Source organism: Panthera pardus, unplaced genomic scaffold (assembly GCF_024362965.1).
Source record: "Panthera pardus isolate Hobbes unplaced genomic scaffold, ASM2436296v1 HiC_scaffold_11, whole genome shotgun sequence".
In the NCBI taxonomy this organism is placed as follows: Eukaryota; Metazoa; Chordata; class Mammalia; order Carnivora; family Felidae; genus Panthera; species Panthera pardus.
Genome location: NW_026526666.1, coordinates 37,661 through 57,056, shown reverse-complemented (window position 1 = coordinate 57,056; position 19,396 = coordinate 37,661). Strand labels below are relative to the sequence as shown.

The 19,396-nt window shown below is 43.0% G+C and overlaps 1 protein-coding gene across 1 annotated transcript; it reads left to right on the top strand.

Moving 5' to 3' along the window:
• The first annotated feature begins 16,876 nt into the window (after positions 1–16,876).
• On the top strand, positions 16,877–18,766 carry LOC109261059 (putative small proline-rich protein 5). Its single transcript, XM_019439591.2, has 2 exons — positions 16,877–16,973; positions 18,226–18,766. The coding sequence occupies exons 1-2, from the start codon at positions 16,892–16,894 to the stop codon at positions 18,495–18,497; spliced, it is 354 nt and encodes a 117-aa protein (XP_019295136.2). The 5' UTR covers positions 16,877–16,891; the 3' UTR covers positions 18,498–18,766.
• The last annotated feature ends 630 nt before the right edge of the window (positions 18,767–19,396 follow it).

Here is a 19,396-nt window from a genome sequence, read left to right as displayed (position 1 = left end):
GTTTATTGCAGCATTATTAATAATAGCCAATATCCATGATATGGAAACAACCCAAGTGTCCATCGATAGATGAATGGATATATATATATATATATATATATATATATATATGTGTGTGTGTGTGTATATATGTGTGTATATATATATATATATATATATACATACATGTATGCATGTGTGTGTGTATGAGTGTGTGTGTGTATAGTGGAATATTATATAGAATAGTATATATATATTATATGTTTAAAATATATATATTTAACATATATATATTATATATATATATATAATATATATATGATGGAATATTATTCAGCCATAAAAAAGAATGAAATCTTGTCATTTGTGACACCATGGATGGACATGGAGGGTATTATGCAGAGTGAAATAAATCAAAGAGAGAAAAACAAATACCATATGATTTCACTCATATGTAGAATCTAAAAAACAAAACAAACAAACAAATCAGAAACACCCATAAATACAGAGAACAAACTATTGGTTGTCAGAGGGGAGGGAGTGGGCAATGGGCAAAATGGGTGAAGGGGAGTAGGAGGTATAGGCTTCTGGTCATGGAATCAACAAGTCACAGGGATGAAAGGTGTAGCATAAAGAAAATCGTCAAAGGGCACCTGGGTGGCTCAGTTGGTTAAGAGTCTGACTTTGGCTCAGATCATAATATGGTTTGTGAGTTTGAGCCCCGCGTCGGGCTCTGTGCTGACAATGCAGAGTCTGATTGGGACTCTCTCTCTCTCCCCCTGTGTTTCTGCACCTTCCTTACTCTCTCTCTCAAAATAAATAAATAAACTTAAGTTTTGTTTTAAAAAGGAATATAGTCAATGGTATTGTAATCGCATTGTATGGTGACAGATGATAGCTACACTTATGGTGAGTGATGTACGAAATCACTGTGTTGTATACACTGAAACTAATGTAACATTGTGTGCCAGAAACATTACAATTAAAACAAAAAAAGGAACATGCTGTTGCCACAAATTCAGCTTTCTATGAGGGTCACGATTATGTCCTAGGCTCGGTGTTTAGCACCATCTGCCCTCTGCAGGAGATGAGGGTCTTTAAACACAACGTTCTTATGTCCCAAGATAGTTCATGGATGACCTGAGTTTGTCATTTTTTTCTCCTTAAAGCATCAGTAAGATCCAGGAACAATCAACCAATTCCATTGTCTTTATGGTTACCACTTCTTCCATATGTTCTCAAATGTCAAAAATACTTCACAAGCCAGCACAAGACCATCCACTGTATCTTGCCCCAATTTACCATAAAATATAATAATAATGCTACAACATTCCAAGGGCAGTTAACACTCCACTTACCACAGTGAAGGGTTTCTTGTATCCTCTGGCCAGGGAGTAAGCCAACTACAGTCATTGCTGGGTTCCCCAGCAGCACTCCCTAAGGTGAGTATTTGTTTACAAGTTATTTATTAAGGCAGTTCTTCCAGGAGAAACTATTAAGGGAGTAGAAGTAGGATTGGGAAGAAGATGAAGCCATGTAGGTGTTTGCTTTTAGGAATAGATGTATGGAGGGTAGCTTCAACCTGGCCCAACAAAGACAGCCCTACACTCAGAGATGTATTGATGTGAGGCAAGAGAGACAAGCTTCCACATTCCAGTGCCTATAAGCCAATGGCTAAGGGCCATTCCAAGTAGACATAAAATTTTGGGCACTTCAGACTTTGTGCATATGAGGACAGAGCAGACTCTATTGTCCAAGGGCAGTCATATGAAGAAAAATCACAATATGAACAAATGGAAGTAATACCATACCAATGGTGATGTTGAAGGACACCAGGACACAGTAAACTCCAGACCATGAAAACTCTGTATGACAAATATGATTTCTTCAATAGAAGATTTCAAGGAGGCAAAAAAATGGACAGGGAACCTTATGGATTAAAATAAACTTTAAAGACATATTAACCGATAACAATGAGTCTACCTTATTTTGATCACATTTCAAATAAATTCTGAAAAAAATCAATGACTCTAATGAGATAATTAGAAATGTGAACACTGAATGGATATTTCATTATTAATTTTTATATTTTAAAGGTATGATAATATTTAACATAACTGTTTGGAGAAAAAAAGTCCTTAATTTAGAGATATCTATAGATGAAATGACACGAGTCATTTGTTTTAAAAAAAAAAAACCCAGAGGGGGCAATGATTGGGGATATAAATAAGACAACACTGCTTATAATTTGGTAATTATTGAAGCTGGATGATATACATGAGATTCATTCTACTATCCAGTCCACTTTTGTATATGTTTAAAATTGTCCATATATAGTAAAAAAAGTCATTGAAAAATACTAATAATGACAATATAGAAATTTGTCCTTTATAACTACTTATATATATATATAATAAAAACCAGATTTCAACTTAAAAATGTAAAGAGTAGTAAAGAACTTTTAATACATTTTATAGAGATACCTTAGCTTAGTTTCCCCTCAAGAAAGGTATGGTCTAAGACAGCAGAATGCACACAAGTAGTTTACTTTGAGAAGTGACCAAAAGTAGCCAAAGTCAGGGGCACTAGAAAAAATCAAACAAAACAAGAGAGAAGTCAATCCAAGGGCGGGCTGTTGAGCTGAGTGCTACTGTGGGTGCCTTCAGCTAAACCCCACTCTGGGGCTTCTAAGGACCATACAGAACATGCGTCAGAATTGCTAACCTGAGACACCCAAAGGTTGTCGTTTCTTCATGGATGCCTGCCTTCCAATACTCAGTGGTGTCCTAGGGGATGTTACCTCCCTCATGCTTCCACATTGTGCTGGCACCAACACGATAAGGCAGGCTCCTCCTAGTGTTCTATACGTGGAGTCATGAAGCCCTGGGTCAGAAGAGCCCCCTAAGCTGAGGTGCTGTCAGGCTAACCCTGAACCCTGTGCTTGCCAGAACTCAATACCCCTAGGCAAAAAGGGAGGTTGAGAAATTGGGAGATGGGGATAAAGGCCTCAGACTGTAAGCATCTAAAAAGCCTGACAGGAGACAGTTGTTAGAGAGGTCTGTCTATTGCAATAGTTACTCTCTCCTCTTGCAATTATCATTTTGAATAAAGTCTCTCCCTGTTCCTACTACTACTACTACTGGTAATAATAAAAGATTGACAGCAACTGAACTATTTTCCTACTAATTTTTCTTTCTCATTTCAACTTAAAATTTATTATAAATTTGTTTTACATTGTAGTTTCTGCTATGACTCTAGTTATGACCCTCCTTTTATATTTTCAGCATTGTTTTTTTTCTATTTTTTACCCTGGTCAATATTCTCAGTCTTAACTATTGTTCATGTTTTCAAAAAGAATCAATTTAGTTTTGTTGCTTCTCCCTCTGTTGTATATTTATTTTCTATTTCACAAACTTATGATTTTATGTTTAGTATCTTCTTACATCAACTTTATTTGTATATTTTAATGTCCTAAATTCTAGTTTCTTATGGTACATTTTTAGATCACTAACACCCAACGTCTATGAACAGTTTAACTCTTTCATTCTCTTTCACTGTGTTGTCTTTTCTGCATATTTGATGAGTTCTGGTTTTCAGTATTTAATGTTACTTTTAGTTCTAAGCATTTCCTCCAGATTGTCATTTCCAGTAGCAAAAGTTATTGTAATGTCACAATATCTCATTTGATCAGGATCTAATATCTTCATATCCCACAAAGAAAAATAACCCTGGCTCTTATCTCTCAGAAACAAACATTTGGACCACTCCACTAGGTAATAGTAACAACAACAACAACAAATTAATAAATAAATAAAACAATCTGACCAGGCGAGGTACCACTGTGGAGGTTAAAAAGATGCCCATTGGAGTAAGACACACTTGGGATTGAGCCTGGTACAGGCTATCTAAGAGGAAGAGCATCCAAGATGACCTGCCAGTCTTCAAAGTGCCTGTGGTCTCTTGCTACCCTCTAGTGTCATGATGCAGAAGTGCAGGCCTGGAAAAGAATGACTCCATCCAAGGAAGGCTCCAAAAAGCAAAGCTTGGGTATCAATACTACTTGAGACACCTTCATGGAAACGGTGATGAATAGGGAAGTTTGTGTCCTGAAGGATTCAGAGTGAGTAGGGAGGGGTATAAGACAAATGCACAGATGACTCTACCAACAATAACTGCCAGCATTTACTGAGTGTTGGCCATAGGTCAGACCCAATGTCTTTACAAGCATGATCTCATCTCCTCATCACAACAACACTATGATGTATGTCTGATTATCTTCCTTACCTTAGAGACAAGGAGACTGAGATTCAGAGAGGACAAGTCACATACCCAAAGTAGTCAGCAAGTCACTGAGAGTCAAACTCAGATATATGTGAATCCAGAGCCCAATCCCATGCAAATGCTCCAGGGAATCAGTGACAGGAAATCACACAGAGGCTTAGTGGATTCTCAGAGCACTATTAAGGGCCGAATGTGGGGCGTCTGGGTGGCTCAGTCGGTTGGGTGTCCGACTTCAGCTCAGGTCATGATCTCACAGTCCATGAGTTCGAGCCCCGCATCGGGCTCTGTGCTGACAGCTCAGAGCCTGGAGCCTGCTTCAGATTCTGTGTCTTCCTCTCTCTCTGCCCCTCCCCTGCTCATACTCTGTCTCTCTCTGTCTCAAAAATAAATAAAAACATTTTAAAAAATTAAAAAAATAACAGGGCCGAATGTGCTCAGATGGATAAACAAACTTTTAAAATCAAGGCACTTTCCCAGAAGAGTCATGATGTACAGAGACCTACCCTTAGTATCAATAAATGTATCACTGCTCCCCTACTGAAACTTGGTAGAAACCAAGAAGCTGTGAAGCTTCACATCTAAGTTTAAAATTAAAAAAATTAGAATAAAAAATATGCTTTCTGGGTTCTGATACGGATCCAAGATAAGAAAAGGATAGGAACCTTGACTTATGCCTTGGCTCAGCCACTTTCCAACAGCAATCAGAGTGGCCTTTTTCATGTAAAACTCAGATCAATTCATTGCCAGCTCAGACTCTTCCAGAGTCGCATACTCTATAGAACATGGTCTCTGCCCAGTACCCTGAACTCACTTGTTCCTCATCTAATATGCTCTAGTCAGATGATGCTCATTGAACACATCAAAACCATCCCCATCTCAGAGCCTTTGCACTTGCTCTTGGTCTGCCTCTATCCACAGACTTTTGCATGACCATCTTGCCATGACTGAGCCCAGCTCCAATGTCCCTGCTTCACATAGGCCTTCCTTAAACACTCTGACTAAACATTACCATGTTGTAGTTTTTCATAGTCCTCATGCCTTACCTGAAATGATGTTATTCACTTATTGTTTCTTGGTTATGTATGTGCTTATCATCTGTCTTCCACTCCTGCCCCCACACACCCCAGATGTCACCCCTGAGGAAGAAGAGCCTGTGTGAGCTTTGCTGTGCCCTGTTTGCTCTGTGCTCAGGAAGTGGTCAGTGCAAAGTAGGCACTCAATAAGTAGTATTTGCTGCTGCAAGCACACTGACTCTCTGTAAAAAGAGTTTTTCCAGGTATGGGGTGTTCTTGATGATTCCTGCCCTCCCCACCTAATTAGGTCTCACAAAAACCCTTGAGGTGTAGCAAGAATGGACCCCCATCACACAGTTTATGAGTCTGGAAACTGGTCAGTGCATCAGACCAATTTCTGGACAGATGCCCAATTCTCAGTCTTCTTTGGGCTTTTGTGAGAATGTTGGTAGCGTGATGGAATGGTTTTCCATGGAGTTAGGTGGAAGTGGAGGAAACAGGTGGGAGGAGAAGACTTCTCTGAGCCAGAGTGATGAGTAAAGTTCTCTCTCAAGTCAGGGAACTTCTGGGGGACAAGGGAGGGAATCCTTGACCTGCACTCACCATGAGTTCATTGAGAAGACAATACTGAGCAGGACCTCCCTCCTGTAGGAGGCCTTTAGCGATGCTTCATGGCTGGTTCATGTCCTTCTTTATTTCTACAACAGCCTCCAAATAACTCCACCAAAGCACTTACTAGGTACTGTTGAAATAATTTATTCAGTCTGTTTTCTGCTGTAGTTCTGCTGACTTGTGGAGCAGACAAAACGTCTTGTTTATCTCTCAGTGCTACTTCCATGACTAGAACATAATAGATGCTCACTAAATGTTGAATGCGTATATTTTTTTAGGCTTGCCTGAGTTTTCTGTCTCTACACCACACCTTCCCTACAATTCTGAGGCCGTCTTACCAGGCAAAGAGCCACTCAATGTCATTGGCATCCAAGACCACACCCCTACATAGACCCATGTTCCAGAGCAGCCTTACAACAAAAGGAGGAGCCCAGAGAGGCAAATCTGGAACTTGCATCATGTAGATACCATTCTATTTATACCCTTCCTTGATTGGGAATACAGATGTATCTGTAAACACAAAAGTTCTTTACACACCTAAGTCGGCAAGTATGCGTGTGTGTGTGTGTGTGTGTGTCCCTTTTGGGATATGGGGTGAAGAAGCTGTTACCTACATGACTGTCTCTCTCAGCTCAACCTCCCATAACCTTCTTTTCAAACCATTCATTCAATATATATTTATTGTGTTTAGCCCCACATTCATTTGAGCTTGTGATTAGGGAGCCTTGGAAAGTTGATATCTGGTTGCTTTGTTCCTTCAGACTGCTGTTTACTCTTCTCCAAAACAACAACTCCCTCAGCCCCTGCTTTCATCCGTGGAACAACATGACTTCAGTCCCTGTAATATTTACTGGGATCTTGTAAGGAGCCTGACTCTGTGCTAATTTGGGGGAGAACATTTGTGGGTCTGTCCTCAAGCATTTAACACTATTGAAGTTAACAAATTGTACGCCCAAATGTCTCAATAACCAATAGGAGCATTCTATATATCTTAGTAGATGTGGGAAAGACTGTGGATGTGAGAAATAATGTCTATCTTTAGACAGGACACATTTCTTGGGCATGAGAAAGGCTTTATGAAGAAGATACCATTTGAATTTTATATTTCAAGGGTATTTGTTTTCTACTCTATTAGAACCTCAAAATATTAGACATTATTCATTTAAAATGGAGGTAGCTAACTTCTCATTACGTATTCACCCTTTCCCTCTTGGGATGTCTAAGTTTCGTTTCCAAGAGCACTAACTTGTTTCTTAACAAGTTAGCTTTGGCCTCCATGCTAGACAGTACTTCTCTTCTCTCTGTCACTACAGGTCTGGACTCAGTGTCTCTGGGAGACTCTCATCACATCCTTATTGTAGCCTCTAGAGTTTCTACCACCTATCTCCTTCTGCAGCCTGGACAAGTCTTCCATTGCTGTCAAGGCCTTCTTATTAACATCCATGAGGTCCTTGGCCAATGCCAGCCCTACCATCTAGCCCTGCTGCTGCTCCTTCTGGACCCACATGGTGATGGGGAAATGCATAGGTGCAACACTGGCCACCACACCCATTCCCCCCAACTTGCAGCAATTCTATTTTCCTCTCTTGAGCAGAGTCTTTGGGCCTTGTCCTCCCTCAGAGAGTCTTATTTCTCTGTCCACAATCCTATTATCAATAGAAAACTAGGATTCTATATGTACATAAAATTTGAGCTCCCCTTTTGTGCATTTCTTTTTTTTTTCCAGTTGCTAGACTCTAAGCAACTTGAGGATAGGATCTTTTTATACTCCTTCCACTTTCAATGGTACCCAACTCCTTCTTAACTACACAGTAGGTCCTTAGCAAACAATTAGGGATGCATTTTATTTATATGTACTTCCCTCAGTGCCTAGCAAAGGACACTGCACATAAAAAGAGTCCCTGCAGAGTAGTGGGGAACAACTAAAGGTGCATACGTGTGTGTGTGTGTGTGTGTGTGTGTGTGTGTGTAGCACAAGAAATAGAGAGATGCACCCTTAAAGAGCCTTGATATGACTCAGAATTCCAGACACAGTTTCTGATATCTCTACCGGGAAACAAACATGATACCTGCTTGTCTGGGTTCCACACACCCACTTACCAGCACTATCCCAGCTGAAGATTATGCATGGAAAAGGAAGAGGAGGCAGGGAAAGAGTCCTTCACTGCCTCTGTCTACCCAGCCTCTGCTTTACTGCTAAGAACAGAAGGAAGTTACCCAGGAAAGAGCCAGGAGTAGTGGGACCTGCGGCTCTTGGGATCCACACTTGGTATCTGTTCTTCTACACTTTGCAACATTGCTATGTCTCATGACCATTAATGGTGAAAGACTATGCCCCAGCCCTTTTGACTGATTATTTTCTGCCTAAATTGAAGTATATTTCAAGCTGATTATTTAATGCATTTCTCTTTAATCTTAAGAACCAGGGAGTAACTTATATTTTAACATTGTAAAAATACATTTTACACAGATAAACAGTCATATATTAATAGACTTCCATATATCTGTAGCTAAAATGTTTTAGCTACAGATTTATGTATCATATCAAAAAGTTACCTCAGAAAGCAAGTAAATTCTTAAGATCAATAGAAAAATACCAAGGAAAATTTCCATTAACACTGAGAGCAAAATTTCTTTAAATTACATTTATTATGACATATGTAGGTAGAGATAGATGATAGATAGATAGGTAGATATATAGATAGAGATGGATGATACCACACAGATAGAAATTGCGTCCTTCAAAAACCGAATATTTCCTTCCTTTCTAAAATTGCATAGAATCTCTACCAACACTCACAGGCTCAGTGTACACACTCATTTCTCCTTCCCTCTCTTCCTCTCTGCTGTGGTCAGTTCGTTAATATAGAGATAAACTTAGCCTCTGTTTTCTTTAGTTCAGTTTCAGTTTCTCTCATTTGCCCATTTCTCTGATCCTGAACAATACAGAAACAGAAACAGTCTGGAGGAACAAGATGGTTTATAACCATAATTCCCTTTAGTCTTCATCAACCTAGAGAAAGCACTGTGGCCTCCTAAATGCTACTGAAGGACAGCAGTCTTCAGCTCTAGAGTCCTCTGACAATTCGGAGAATGTGCAAGCAGGTGTGCATTCTATGGATCTGAGTGTTCCAGAACAGTGGATGTCCTTCCTCCCCATCCATGGGACCTTAACAGAATGTCTTCTTTCTTGGAAAGGGGATGTATCACAAGTACTTTTAAAATTAGATGTGATAACTGATTGATATCTCTAAAGCCAGGGTGAAGTGTGGTGCACTTCTTGGTGGAGGAAAGATTCATCTTGTCTGCCTCTTATCCCTGCCCCTACCCCTGCAAGCACACAGATGTGAGCCTCTGGCTCCAGCTTAAAGTTGCCTGATGAACTTCAGAGAAGATTGGCTGAAGGTTTAGTTGTCTCTAAAGAGAATCAGGAGAGGAGCAGGACCAGACTGCATGACAAATGTCCTTTCCCTTGAGTGACAAGAGATAAAACCACAGATCCAGGTGTTCTGTTGGGAGACTTTGGTTTCCCCAGAGGCCCTCCTCAAGTTTTCTACACCTGCCTCTAACCCACTTAAAATTAAGAATCCTTTTTGTCTGTATTCCAGGGTGAGGGGAACCATCCATAACAAAAAATGGAACAAACCATAGCCACCCAGAGGGAAGAAGGTGTGAGGAAATGGGAAGTTCATTCAGCTCCATCCACCATTCTATGTGTTTGATCATTTCTCTGATTTACCCAGTAGACAGAAAGGGGCAGATGAGTGTTGGGGATTCCTGCCAGAAAGATCATGTGAGCAAAAATTTTGCAATGAGAAACAGCACATTGTCTGCCAGGAACTACGTGAAGGTCCTTCCTATTGGGACAGAAGCATGACCCCAGGAGTGGTGAGATAAACCTGAAGAGGTGTGCAGGCTATGTTGTATCAGAATTTAGATTTGGCCCTGTAGATAGAGGCAATGAGGAACCTATGAGGGCTTCTATGTAAGAAAAAGACACAGGTTCGTTACATTTAAAATGTGTTTATTTAAAAATTATTTGGATACAATTTCAAAGTTACAGAAAAGTGTCAAAAACAACACAAAGAATTTCTGGATACCTTCCACACAGGTTCACTGAGATTCCTGAATGTTGATCTCTTTTCCACCCCCTGTTTGTGTATGCATGTGTAAGTATTTGTATGGAGAGATATACAGATATGTATGTATGTTCAGAAAGAAGATATATGTATATGTGTATATATAGAGAGATGTGTATCAATATTCATATTTTGATATATGTATATAAAGCTGGTATACATATAGATATACATGTATATGATGTATATAAATATATATCTATATAACTGTATATCTGTATCTATCTATCATCTATTTGTCTATCTATCTATCTATCTATCTATCTATGTTTTGTTTTCTACTGATGTGGTAATCTTTGTTCCAAAATACTTCAGTGTATACTTCCCAAAGACAAGAAATTCTTTTACATTTGCCTTTCAGGATGATCATTTTGGCTTCTGTGTAGAAGACAGTTTGCACTAGAGACACTGAAGACAGGGAAATGGGTTAGGGGATATCTTTGGCAATCAGGAAAGATCTGACCAGGGAGGGGCTTCTTAAAATCATCTACACTGTGTGTGGCATACACTACATATCTAGATGGTAGATCAATGGGACTTAGTGAGTGGTGGGATGTGGCCAGAGGTGGTGCCAGGTTTCTGGTCAGGTCTTCTGTGTGTATGGTAGGGGTTCTTGGTGGTCCTGTTTACCGAAATGAAGAGTGAGCAGGAGGCACAATGAGAAGTTCAGTTCTGGAACTGGTGTTGAGACCAATGAGACCAGATGGAGATATCGAGGAGGCGACTGGATGTCCCATGGATCTGAAGCACTAGGTAGAAGCCTGGTCTGGAAATACAGATTTCCCAAGTCATTACTGTAAAGGTGGTAATTAGAAGCACAGGAATGAGTAATGCCACCAAGCAAGACCAGGAACCTAGAGGCAGATTCCTGTGGATCCTCAAAATTTCAGGGCCCTCATTCCACATCTTGGGACCACAAAGAGCAAAGTTAAGTTCAGTTCCCAGGGGCAGCAAAGCATCCCTATCATAACAATGAAAGCATTGCTTCTGGGCATGGAAATGTCTGGTGGATAAAAGCCAGCATGGAGACCCTGGAAATGAATTACTTGTCACAACTAAGGGGTTTCCTCAGAGTCAGGAAGGAAGAGGTGGTTTGAAGAGGTTAATCCCCTCCAATCTGAGAGGCTGGATGAAGGCAAGAGAGAATGAATTCCATCTCAGTGAGGTCACAGTGCAGGCCACAGCATGTCTCCTGATGACCAGGGCAGGCCAGAGCTTTGCACAGTGTCCTGGAGAGTCTGGGAAAAGACTGTGAGTGCCACACAAGCCTGGTCCTGTCATCATTGCAAAGGCCTGGCTGTAAGGGGGGTGTAAGGCAGGGAGCAGATAGGAGGGGAGGGGAATTTACTGCTGACATTTTGACACTGGCCAAAGTCCTGTTTCATTTGTTTGGTTGGTTTTTGTTGTTATATTTTATTTTGTTTTGTTTGATTTGGCTTGGGATTTGGTCAGAAACCCAGTGTTCAAGTCCTCTCTCGGGCATCTTATAAAATATGACCTCAAGTAAGTCACTTCCTTTGTCTACCTCACCTTTTCCATTTTTTTAGTGATAAACTGGATGGGCCACATTTCATGGTACCCAGGAGTTTGAAGTTCACTAAAACTAAAGTTATTTTTTTAAAAACGACAAAATCGACACAGAGGGCCAACTTTTTACTTTTCCAAGTAAGGGCAAAGGCTCTTTATAATTACTATAATTTGAACAAATAAAGCTAGCTTTAAAATAGGTGGTTTTGGAAAGTGCATAGTCTCAAGAGAGCAAACAGAAAACAAGACCTTCCAAAGCAATGGAGCTCCGCAGTCTCACACCACACTCTACAAAGTGTGCTAAGGCTCTGTCACTCCTTGGTGGCCTGCTGAGAGTGTTAGCGCTGGCACTGTCCTTGGACCAAGAATCAGGAATGTTTTGTGTGATGGGCTTGTGCAACAGGCTCCTTCCAGCTCCAGCCTTTCAGTCTGGAATGCTTCCTGCCCCCTGACCCAGTCCTACTACCAGGAAGGAGTGTTTCACCCCAGGGACCTAGAGCTTCCTTGTCTGAGCTTCCTGTGGTTCCTGCAGGCCCAGCAGATGGAATCTCCCTCCTTCCTGGTGTTCACAAGTGTGTACCACAGTTTTGCACAGCTGTGTGCGTGTAGTGCATGGTCACTTAGCTCCTCCATGTCCTTCAGGCACAGATGCATGCATGAAGTGCACTCTGGTCTTCTCTGCCCTGTTCCCAGCCCCATTTCTATCTCTTAGGATCACAGTGTTTGATTTGAGTTCTCCCCTGTCTCCCTCCATTCCCTCAGCCCTGCAGTCCTCCGTATTCTTAGTTAAAGATCATTCTTAAAACTCTCCCTCCCTTTCTGCTTCTATTGCTGCCATCTGAGGTCAGGTCTTTATCATTGCTTCTCTACCAACTGGCCCCCTGGCTCTGTCATCCCCACCCCAGGCCCTACTCTCACCTCCTGCCAACCTAGGCTTTCAGACGGGTCCACCCTCTGGCTCCCCATTCCCTATGGGAAAGTCATTATCATGTTTCACCAAATAGAAAATCTGAGCCCCAGAGAGGAGAAGCCACTTGTCCAAACACACACAGCTTATTACTGTCAGAACCAGAAGTATACCAAGCCTTCTTAACATAAGCCAATGCCTTTCTACCTCCTTATGCTAGTCAACAGAATTTTTTTTTTAAATGTAGAGTATGTGTCACATCTGACCGTTAAGAACCAGAGCCAAGGCCTCACTGCACTTTCCACCCTGCAATCCCTGTTGTCCTGGTGAGTCTTCCCTCCATAGGCCTGGCTGCTGCTCATCTGCTCTGGTCACCCACTCCAGGCAGGTCACTTTCTTTACCCCAACACCACATAACATCTCCCATTTAGTCAGTCCATATCTCCTTGCCTCTAATATCCTTGTTCATCTCACATAAATTTATATAGCTCCAAATCTGAACCAGAAGCTTGGCTAGGTACCAGGGTACAAAGATTAAGTCAGTGTTTGTGCCCAGAAGGAGCCCACCATCTTGGAGCTGCTCGTGTCTTCCCTGATGCTTGGCAGTCAACAGCGGCCCAGCCTATAGGGGTGATGGCAACTCAGCAATTCTGTGCCACCCTTATTCCTTATCATCCCTTGGCTCTTGACTCATGTGGCCTGCCTCCCCGCTCCAGTTCCTCTGTCACACTGAGCTGGCCTTATCTCCCCAAGAAGATCAAACCCTCCTTGAGGGTTGGGCCTATGGTCTCACAGTCCCCGGCCCCCAGAATACTGGGCATGGTGTCTGCTTCCTGCACACTTGATGACTGACTGGATCATCCAGTCATCCTCTTGCCCTTCTACCAAGCTAATTCCTGGTTCTTCTCAAGCTAAATGTGCTAACAGGTGCCCATCACTAGAAACCGAGCAAATGGGTGTCTCTTTGTAAGCCAGGGACATCCTGGAAGTTTCCCCACTCACTTCCTTCCCCCCGTATACACCTCTCATCCCCATCCCTCCCAGCATGTGTATGTTCATGCACGTAAAGTGAGGATGAGATGAACACCAAGGACAACCTAACGGGGCAGAAATGTCATCTAAAGTCATTCGAAGCCTTAGAGGATGGGAGCCATACAAAGAAAGCAGGGTTCATCGGTCTGCTAGATACAGACTAATGGTAGGTAATATGTACACATGCTTTGGAAATTAGTAGGAACGCACCAGCTTCTATCACATCAACTTTACTGAGAACTGGACTTATAGGCCCATAAGCACTTAGAGGTAGAGTGTGGGAGAGACCAACATGTGTGTGTGAGAGAGAGAGAGAGGGAGAGAAAAAGGACTAGAGAGAGAGAGAGAGACAGGCAGACAGAAAGCGATGCTCATGAAAGCTAGTGAATAATGGCATTCCACATGCCCAGAATAAGCATTAGTTTTATTGGTGGCTTCTAGATTATCCATTCCTTTTCTGTATTCTGGTGGTAGAAGCAATATTGTATAATACATTCTGGAGGTAGTTGTCTGGTGTGGTCAGGACCCTTGCAAGAAAAGACTGACAGATTTTAACACCCAAAACTCATGAATTAGCTGATGTTCATACTTTCCCTAGCTACACAGGCATCACTCAGTGACATTTGGATTTTAGTTCTTCAGCTAATCTAAGTCAAGCAATCAAAAGATCTTGTAGCTATTGTGGAAAACAGTGTGAAGTCTCCACAAAAAAAGTAAAAATAAAAATATGATCCAGCAATTCCATGACTGGGTATTTACCCAAAGAAAATAAAAGCACGATTTTGAAAAGATATGTGCATTCCTATGTTTATTGCAGCACTATTCACACTAACCAAATTATGGAACAAACCTAAAAGTCTTTGGCAGATGAACGAATAAAGAAAATGTGGTGTGTGTATGTGTATATAAGAATATTTTATTGCTAACTAATAGGATATCATACAGCCATAAAAAGGATGAGCAGAGCCTGGGTGGCTCTCAGTCAGTTAAGTGTCTGACTCTTGATATTGGCTCAGGTCCTAATCTTGCTGTCGTGAGATCAGGGTTGGGCTGTGCACTGAACATGGAGCCTGCTTGGGATTCACTCTCTCCTTCTCTCTTTGCCCTTCCCTTGCTCTCTCCCTCTCTGTCTCTCTCTCTCATAATAAATAAATAAACTTTAGAAAAAATAAAAGATGAGATCTTGCCATTTGCAACAACATAGATGGACCTACAGGGTAATATTCTAAGTGAAATAAAACAGGAAAAAAACCAAACACTATATGATTTCACTCATGTGGAATTTAAGAAACAAAGAAATGAAAAAAACAAACAGAAAAGGCAGAAACATGTCCATAAATACAGAGAACAAACCAGAAGGAAGAGAGTGGGGTGGGGGATAGGCAAAATGGGTGGAGGGCAGTGGGAGGTACAGGCTTCTAGTTGCTGCCTGAGTAAATCACAAGGATGAAAAGCACAGCATAGGGAATACAGTCAATGGCATTATAATAGCATGGTATGGTGACAGATAGTAGCTACACTTGTGGTGAGCATAGCTTAACATACAGATTTGTTGAATGTTTTACACCTGAAACTAATGTAACATTGTATGTCAGCTATACAGCAATTAAAAAGAAAAGATCTATAAACATTGGAAAGAGGAGGAGGAGAAGAGGACTTGCACTTTTATTTCCTTTCCCATGTACACAGGCCCAATACACAGAGGCAGATCTGCCACACAGGAAACCCATGCCCCACTACCTTAGGGAACAGTGAGGGCCTGGCCCCTCCTTCCTCGCCACTGGCCAGGCACAGCACAGTGCCCAGCACCCCATGGAGGTGTACTTCATCTTGATGAATAAATAGCCATCCCAGGATAACTTCCCCACATGGCCTTTCTTCTCTATTAGGGAACTGAGCTGAAATCCCTTTCCAAGACTCTCTAGGGTTGCTTCCATCAGAGTGACACTAGGCCAAGGGATTTCTCCGCCTGGATTCCTCTCAGTTTCTCTCACTTACTTGTTCTGTGCCCACCCTGCCAGGACCATGTTTTGGGAGAGAGACCATCAATTTCCAAGCCTTGTGTCTTTAGTGTTACAGTCTGACTTCCCAAGATCTTGGGATAGTCTAAGTTTTTCAGTAGAGCTACAGCTAAACTCTGTGTCGAGATTTGAACACACCACCCTCACCACCAGCGTGCCAACTTCCATTTCTTTCAACCAAGGTCTTAGGATGCTGGCTGGCAAGTGCCACTGCTTGCCCTCAAATTTTGCAATTACATATTCCATGCTTCCAAGAGGGTGTCTTGCCTAGTATTTCAGAGCCCAACTCTGGAGCACCCAACAATTGTGGAATGCTCATTCTGTACCAAATACTTGTACTTTATGTATGCTGTGCAGTTTAAGCCATTTAACAAGCAGGTTGGTGTGGTTATCTCCCTTAGGAGATGAGGAAACTGAAGCTCAAAGACATTAAGTGCCCAGTGTCACCCACCGGTAAAGATCAGGACATTTGTTGGGGTTGTTTCAAAGATATTCCATCCTCAAGTATGGAGGGCATCAAGGTCTGTGCCCTATGTCATCCTTCTCTGTCTTGGGATCTCTAACAGGAGTAGGGAGGAAGAATTGGGATGGGGCCCTGGCAGCTCAGAATCTGAGACCAGCCTAGGTGACTCCTCTAGAAGCTCAGTCTAAGTCAATGCTTGGCTTCCCCACCCCCTCCACCTTATGATAATCACTTCCTTGGGAATCCTAGAGTCTGGGTGACTTATACATATATATGTAAAAAGATGAGAGATAAGCACTGTCTAATGTAACCACCCGGTTCCCCTGAATGGAGCCTAATGTTTTTTTCAATAGAAGGCAGGACAGAGGACTACAGGCCTCATTTATTGCCTAAATAATAATAGACACAAAACCAAAGGCGCTTGCCATATCTTTCCACCAGTTCAAGCTGAATGTGGCTCTGAGCCCAGGTTAACTCAAAGTCATGCATTTGCTGAGTGTAATGGGCTTCCCAGAGAGCCGTTCACCTCCTCAGTTGTTGAATTGCCCTGAAGACAATGCTGTCTGCATACCCCACCCAGGCCACCCCCTCCTCTCTGCCAAACAGAACTTCCCGGAACCCTGCCCTCACACCCCCATAACCAGTACTGTCCTGAATGTCTGCTTAGGACCATCCCAGATGCCAAGGTTCTAAGTCAAAAGTAACGAGTGGGTTTGGAAATCCAAGGCAGCCAGCCTCGTAAAGTGACAGGGAGGTGGGGCGGAGGCCAGAGTAAAGGCACCATCACCCCAAGTCCTGCCATGCCACAAGAGAGGCTGACAGCCCTGGAGGGGTGAGTAAAACCTGAAATTTGAGGAAGGGACTAATTAGGACACTCCAATCCTAAACTATCTCATGGCCTCGGGCAGGGATGTGAGATGTATAAAAGGTGGGAAGGCTCAGGGCAGCCCAAACCCTTTGGCATCTCCACACTCCAGCCTCTTGGCAAAGAGAACTTGGGTAAGTCTGGCAAAGCGGTGCCTCTGCTAGCAGCCTTGCTCTATGTGGTTCCAACCTTGCTGGGAGCTGGGCTGGAGTTCTGGGTGGTTGGCCGGAAAGACCTCATTTAGCATCTCTCTTTTCTATGTTATTGGGGACCAACCTGTAGTGGTCTGCAAGCCATCCAGCCAAGGGGTGTGGGGGCTGGGCTGGGATGGGAGAAGAAAGCCTCAGACTGGTGCCTTGAGGATCCTGCTGGTTGTATTACGGGTGTTGGGTCTTGCCAGATGTTGAAAGGGGGTTAGTAGAAGGAGTGGGTGTGCCAGCTATGAGACATAGCAGCTGGCAGAGTTGCCTTTTATGGAAAAAGTAACTATAGGGTGGGAGAGAAGAAGGCTGCATTGGGGACAGGGGTGTAGAGACCCCGAGGAGTCTCCTCGGGGAGCTCCCCGAGGAGCACAGAACAGCAGGGACAGAATGATGTGGCACAGGGGCAAGGTCCTGTCCGGGAATTGGGGACCACTGTTACACCCTCTTGTGCTGTGTGACTGGAGACTAATTACTTCCCTCTCTGAGGTCCATTTTCTTCAACTGTAGTGAAGAGTCAAGCTAAAAGATACATTTTGTCTCTAGATTCCTCTTTTCTATAATTTTCTTAGAGAAAAGAGATGCTTTTAGAAATTTATTCAATAAATCAAAATCCTTATGCTGTGTTCATCATGTGCCAGGTACTCTGTGTGGTTGCAGGTGTGCACACACACATGTACATGTATGTATGCATGCATGTTTATATGTATGTATTTTATGTACTCATTTAATCTCGACAACCCTAAGAGATGTGAGTACAGAGAGGCTAAGTCTGTGCTCAAAGTCACACAGCAGGTTAATGATTTAGCCAGGACTCCGATCCCAGGCAATCCTGTTGCAGATTCCATAGTTTTGCCATAAAAGTATATTCTTTTTGTTCTTGCCCTCCATGTCTTTCCTTCTCCTTCTTTCCCTTCTCCCTTCTTCTCCTGTTCCTTTCCTACCTCCTTCCTTCCATGTTTCTCTGTCTCAGAAAGAATTTAAATGACTTACAAACTTTTAGCCACAACTTATTCTCACACACACATTTACACACACACACCTTCAGTTGTGAAGCCACCAAGGCAAAGTAGAAGCAGAGCAGGATGTGAATGTGGCAGGAGGTCCCCCCCCCCCAACCCAGCCTGGGGCCCAGAGTATCTCTGTGGTGAGGGTGCTCCTCACTTCTGTGTTTTTCTGTTTCCAGTTGTGCATCAACCCAGAATGTCTCAGCAGAAGCAGAAGCAGTGTGCTCCCCCCCAGCAATGCTGCCCTCCACCCCAGCAGTGTGCTCCCCCACCCCAGCAGTGTGCTCCCCCACCCCAGCAGTGTGCTCCCCCACCCCAGCAGTGCTGTCCTCCACCTCAGCAAACCAAGCAGCCTTGTCAGCCTCCACCCAAGTGCAAGGAGTCTTATGCGCCCAAGTGCCAACAGAAATGCTCACCCCCTCAGCAGTGCCAGAAGTCCAAGCAGAAGTAAGACCCCAGCATGTGACCAGAGGCGGAACCTCCAGGGAAAACAGCAGCATGAAGTTCACTGCCGCTTTTTCAGACAGCCAGCTGTCAGCCCCACTCACCCCCAGCTTCTGGCCTCAAGCACCAGGAGGGTGGCTTCTTCAGTCTCGACTTCTTATTAATTATCAGCTGCAATTTTCACCTCAGACAAGGATCTGGTTCTGAACTGTGTAACCATCCCTACTGACTTGTATTTATATCACCGTCTGCTTCTCGGAAGCTTGGGCAGCAGGCCAGACACCTTTCTTACCACCTCCCTCTTTCACTCCTGTTTTCCAAACAATTAAACATAGTTCCTCTGGCACAAATGTTTCAGTCTGATTCTTTTGTTGTTGAACAGTGTTACATCCTGCAGGTTTTGTACCCTGCCCCTGCTGTAGAGCCCTAGGGAGTTGGGCATGTGGGTGTGGGCAGAGCAGCAGGCATGGTATGGATGTACTTGTGAGCGGTGGGGCATTTCCAGTGGTCCTGCCAAAATAAGGATTTGAGGTGAGCACTTCTGCAGCATGGAGACACACCCCACACCCAGGGAAATCGAGAGCACAGCTGGAACCAGGGGGAGATGATTCCCAACTGGAGAACATGTGTGAGGAAAAAGCATCCTTGGCAGCAGAGAAAGAGCAAGGGAACCCTACCCGCCCCCCCCCCCCCCATCAGCTAAGAGCTACCTAGCAGAGGAGAAGGACTGAGGCAAATAAATTATATTTCAGAGAATACACTCCAAGGGCTTCCAGGTCCAAAGGAATTGAGAATAAGGCCTTAAACTTCTCCCATAAATAAAAGAGAAGAGCAAGTTTTCTCCAAGCTAACCAAATGTGCCATTGGGAAAAATCTATGCAACCACACTGTATACTCAACACACTA

Bases quoted from the DNA above. Each gene is read 5' to 3' on its own strand.
- LOC109261059 (XM_019439591.2), top strand. From the start codon at position 16,892: ATGTATAAAAGGTGGGAAGGCTCAGGGCAGCCCAAACCCTTTGGCATC. The intron at 16,974-18,225 runs GTAAGTCTGGCA...TTCTGTTTCCAG, and splicing joins TCTTGGCAAAGAGAACTTGG to TTGTGCATCAACCCAGAATG.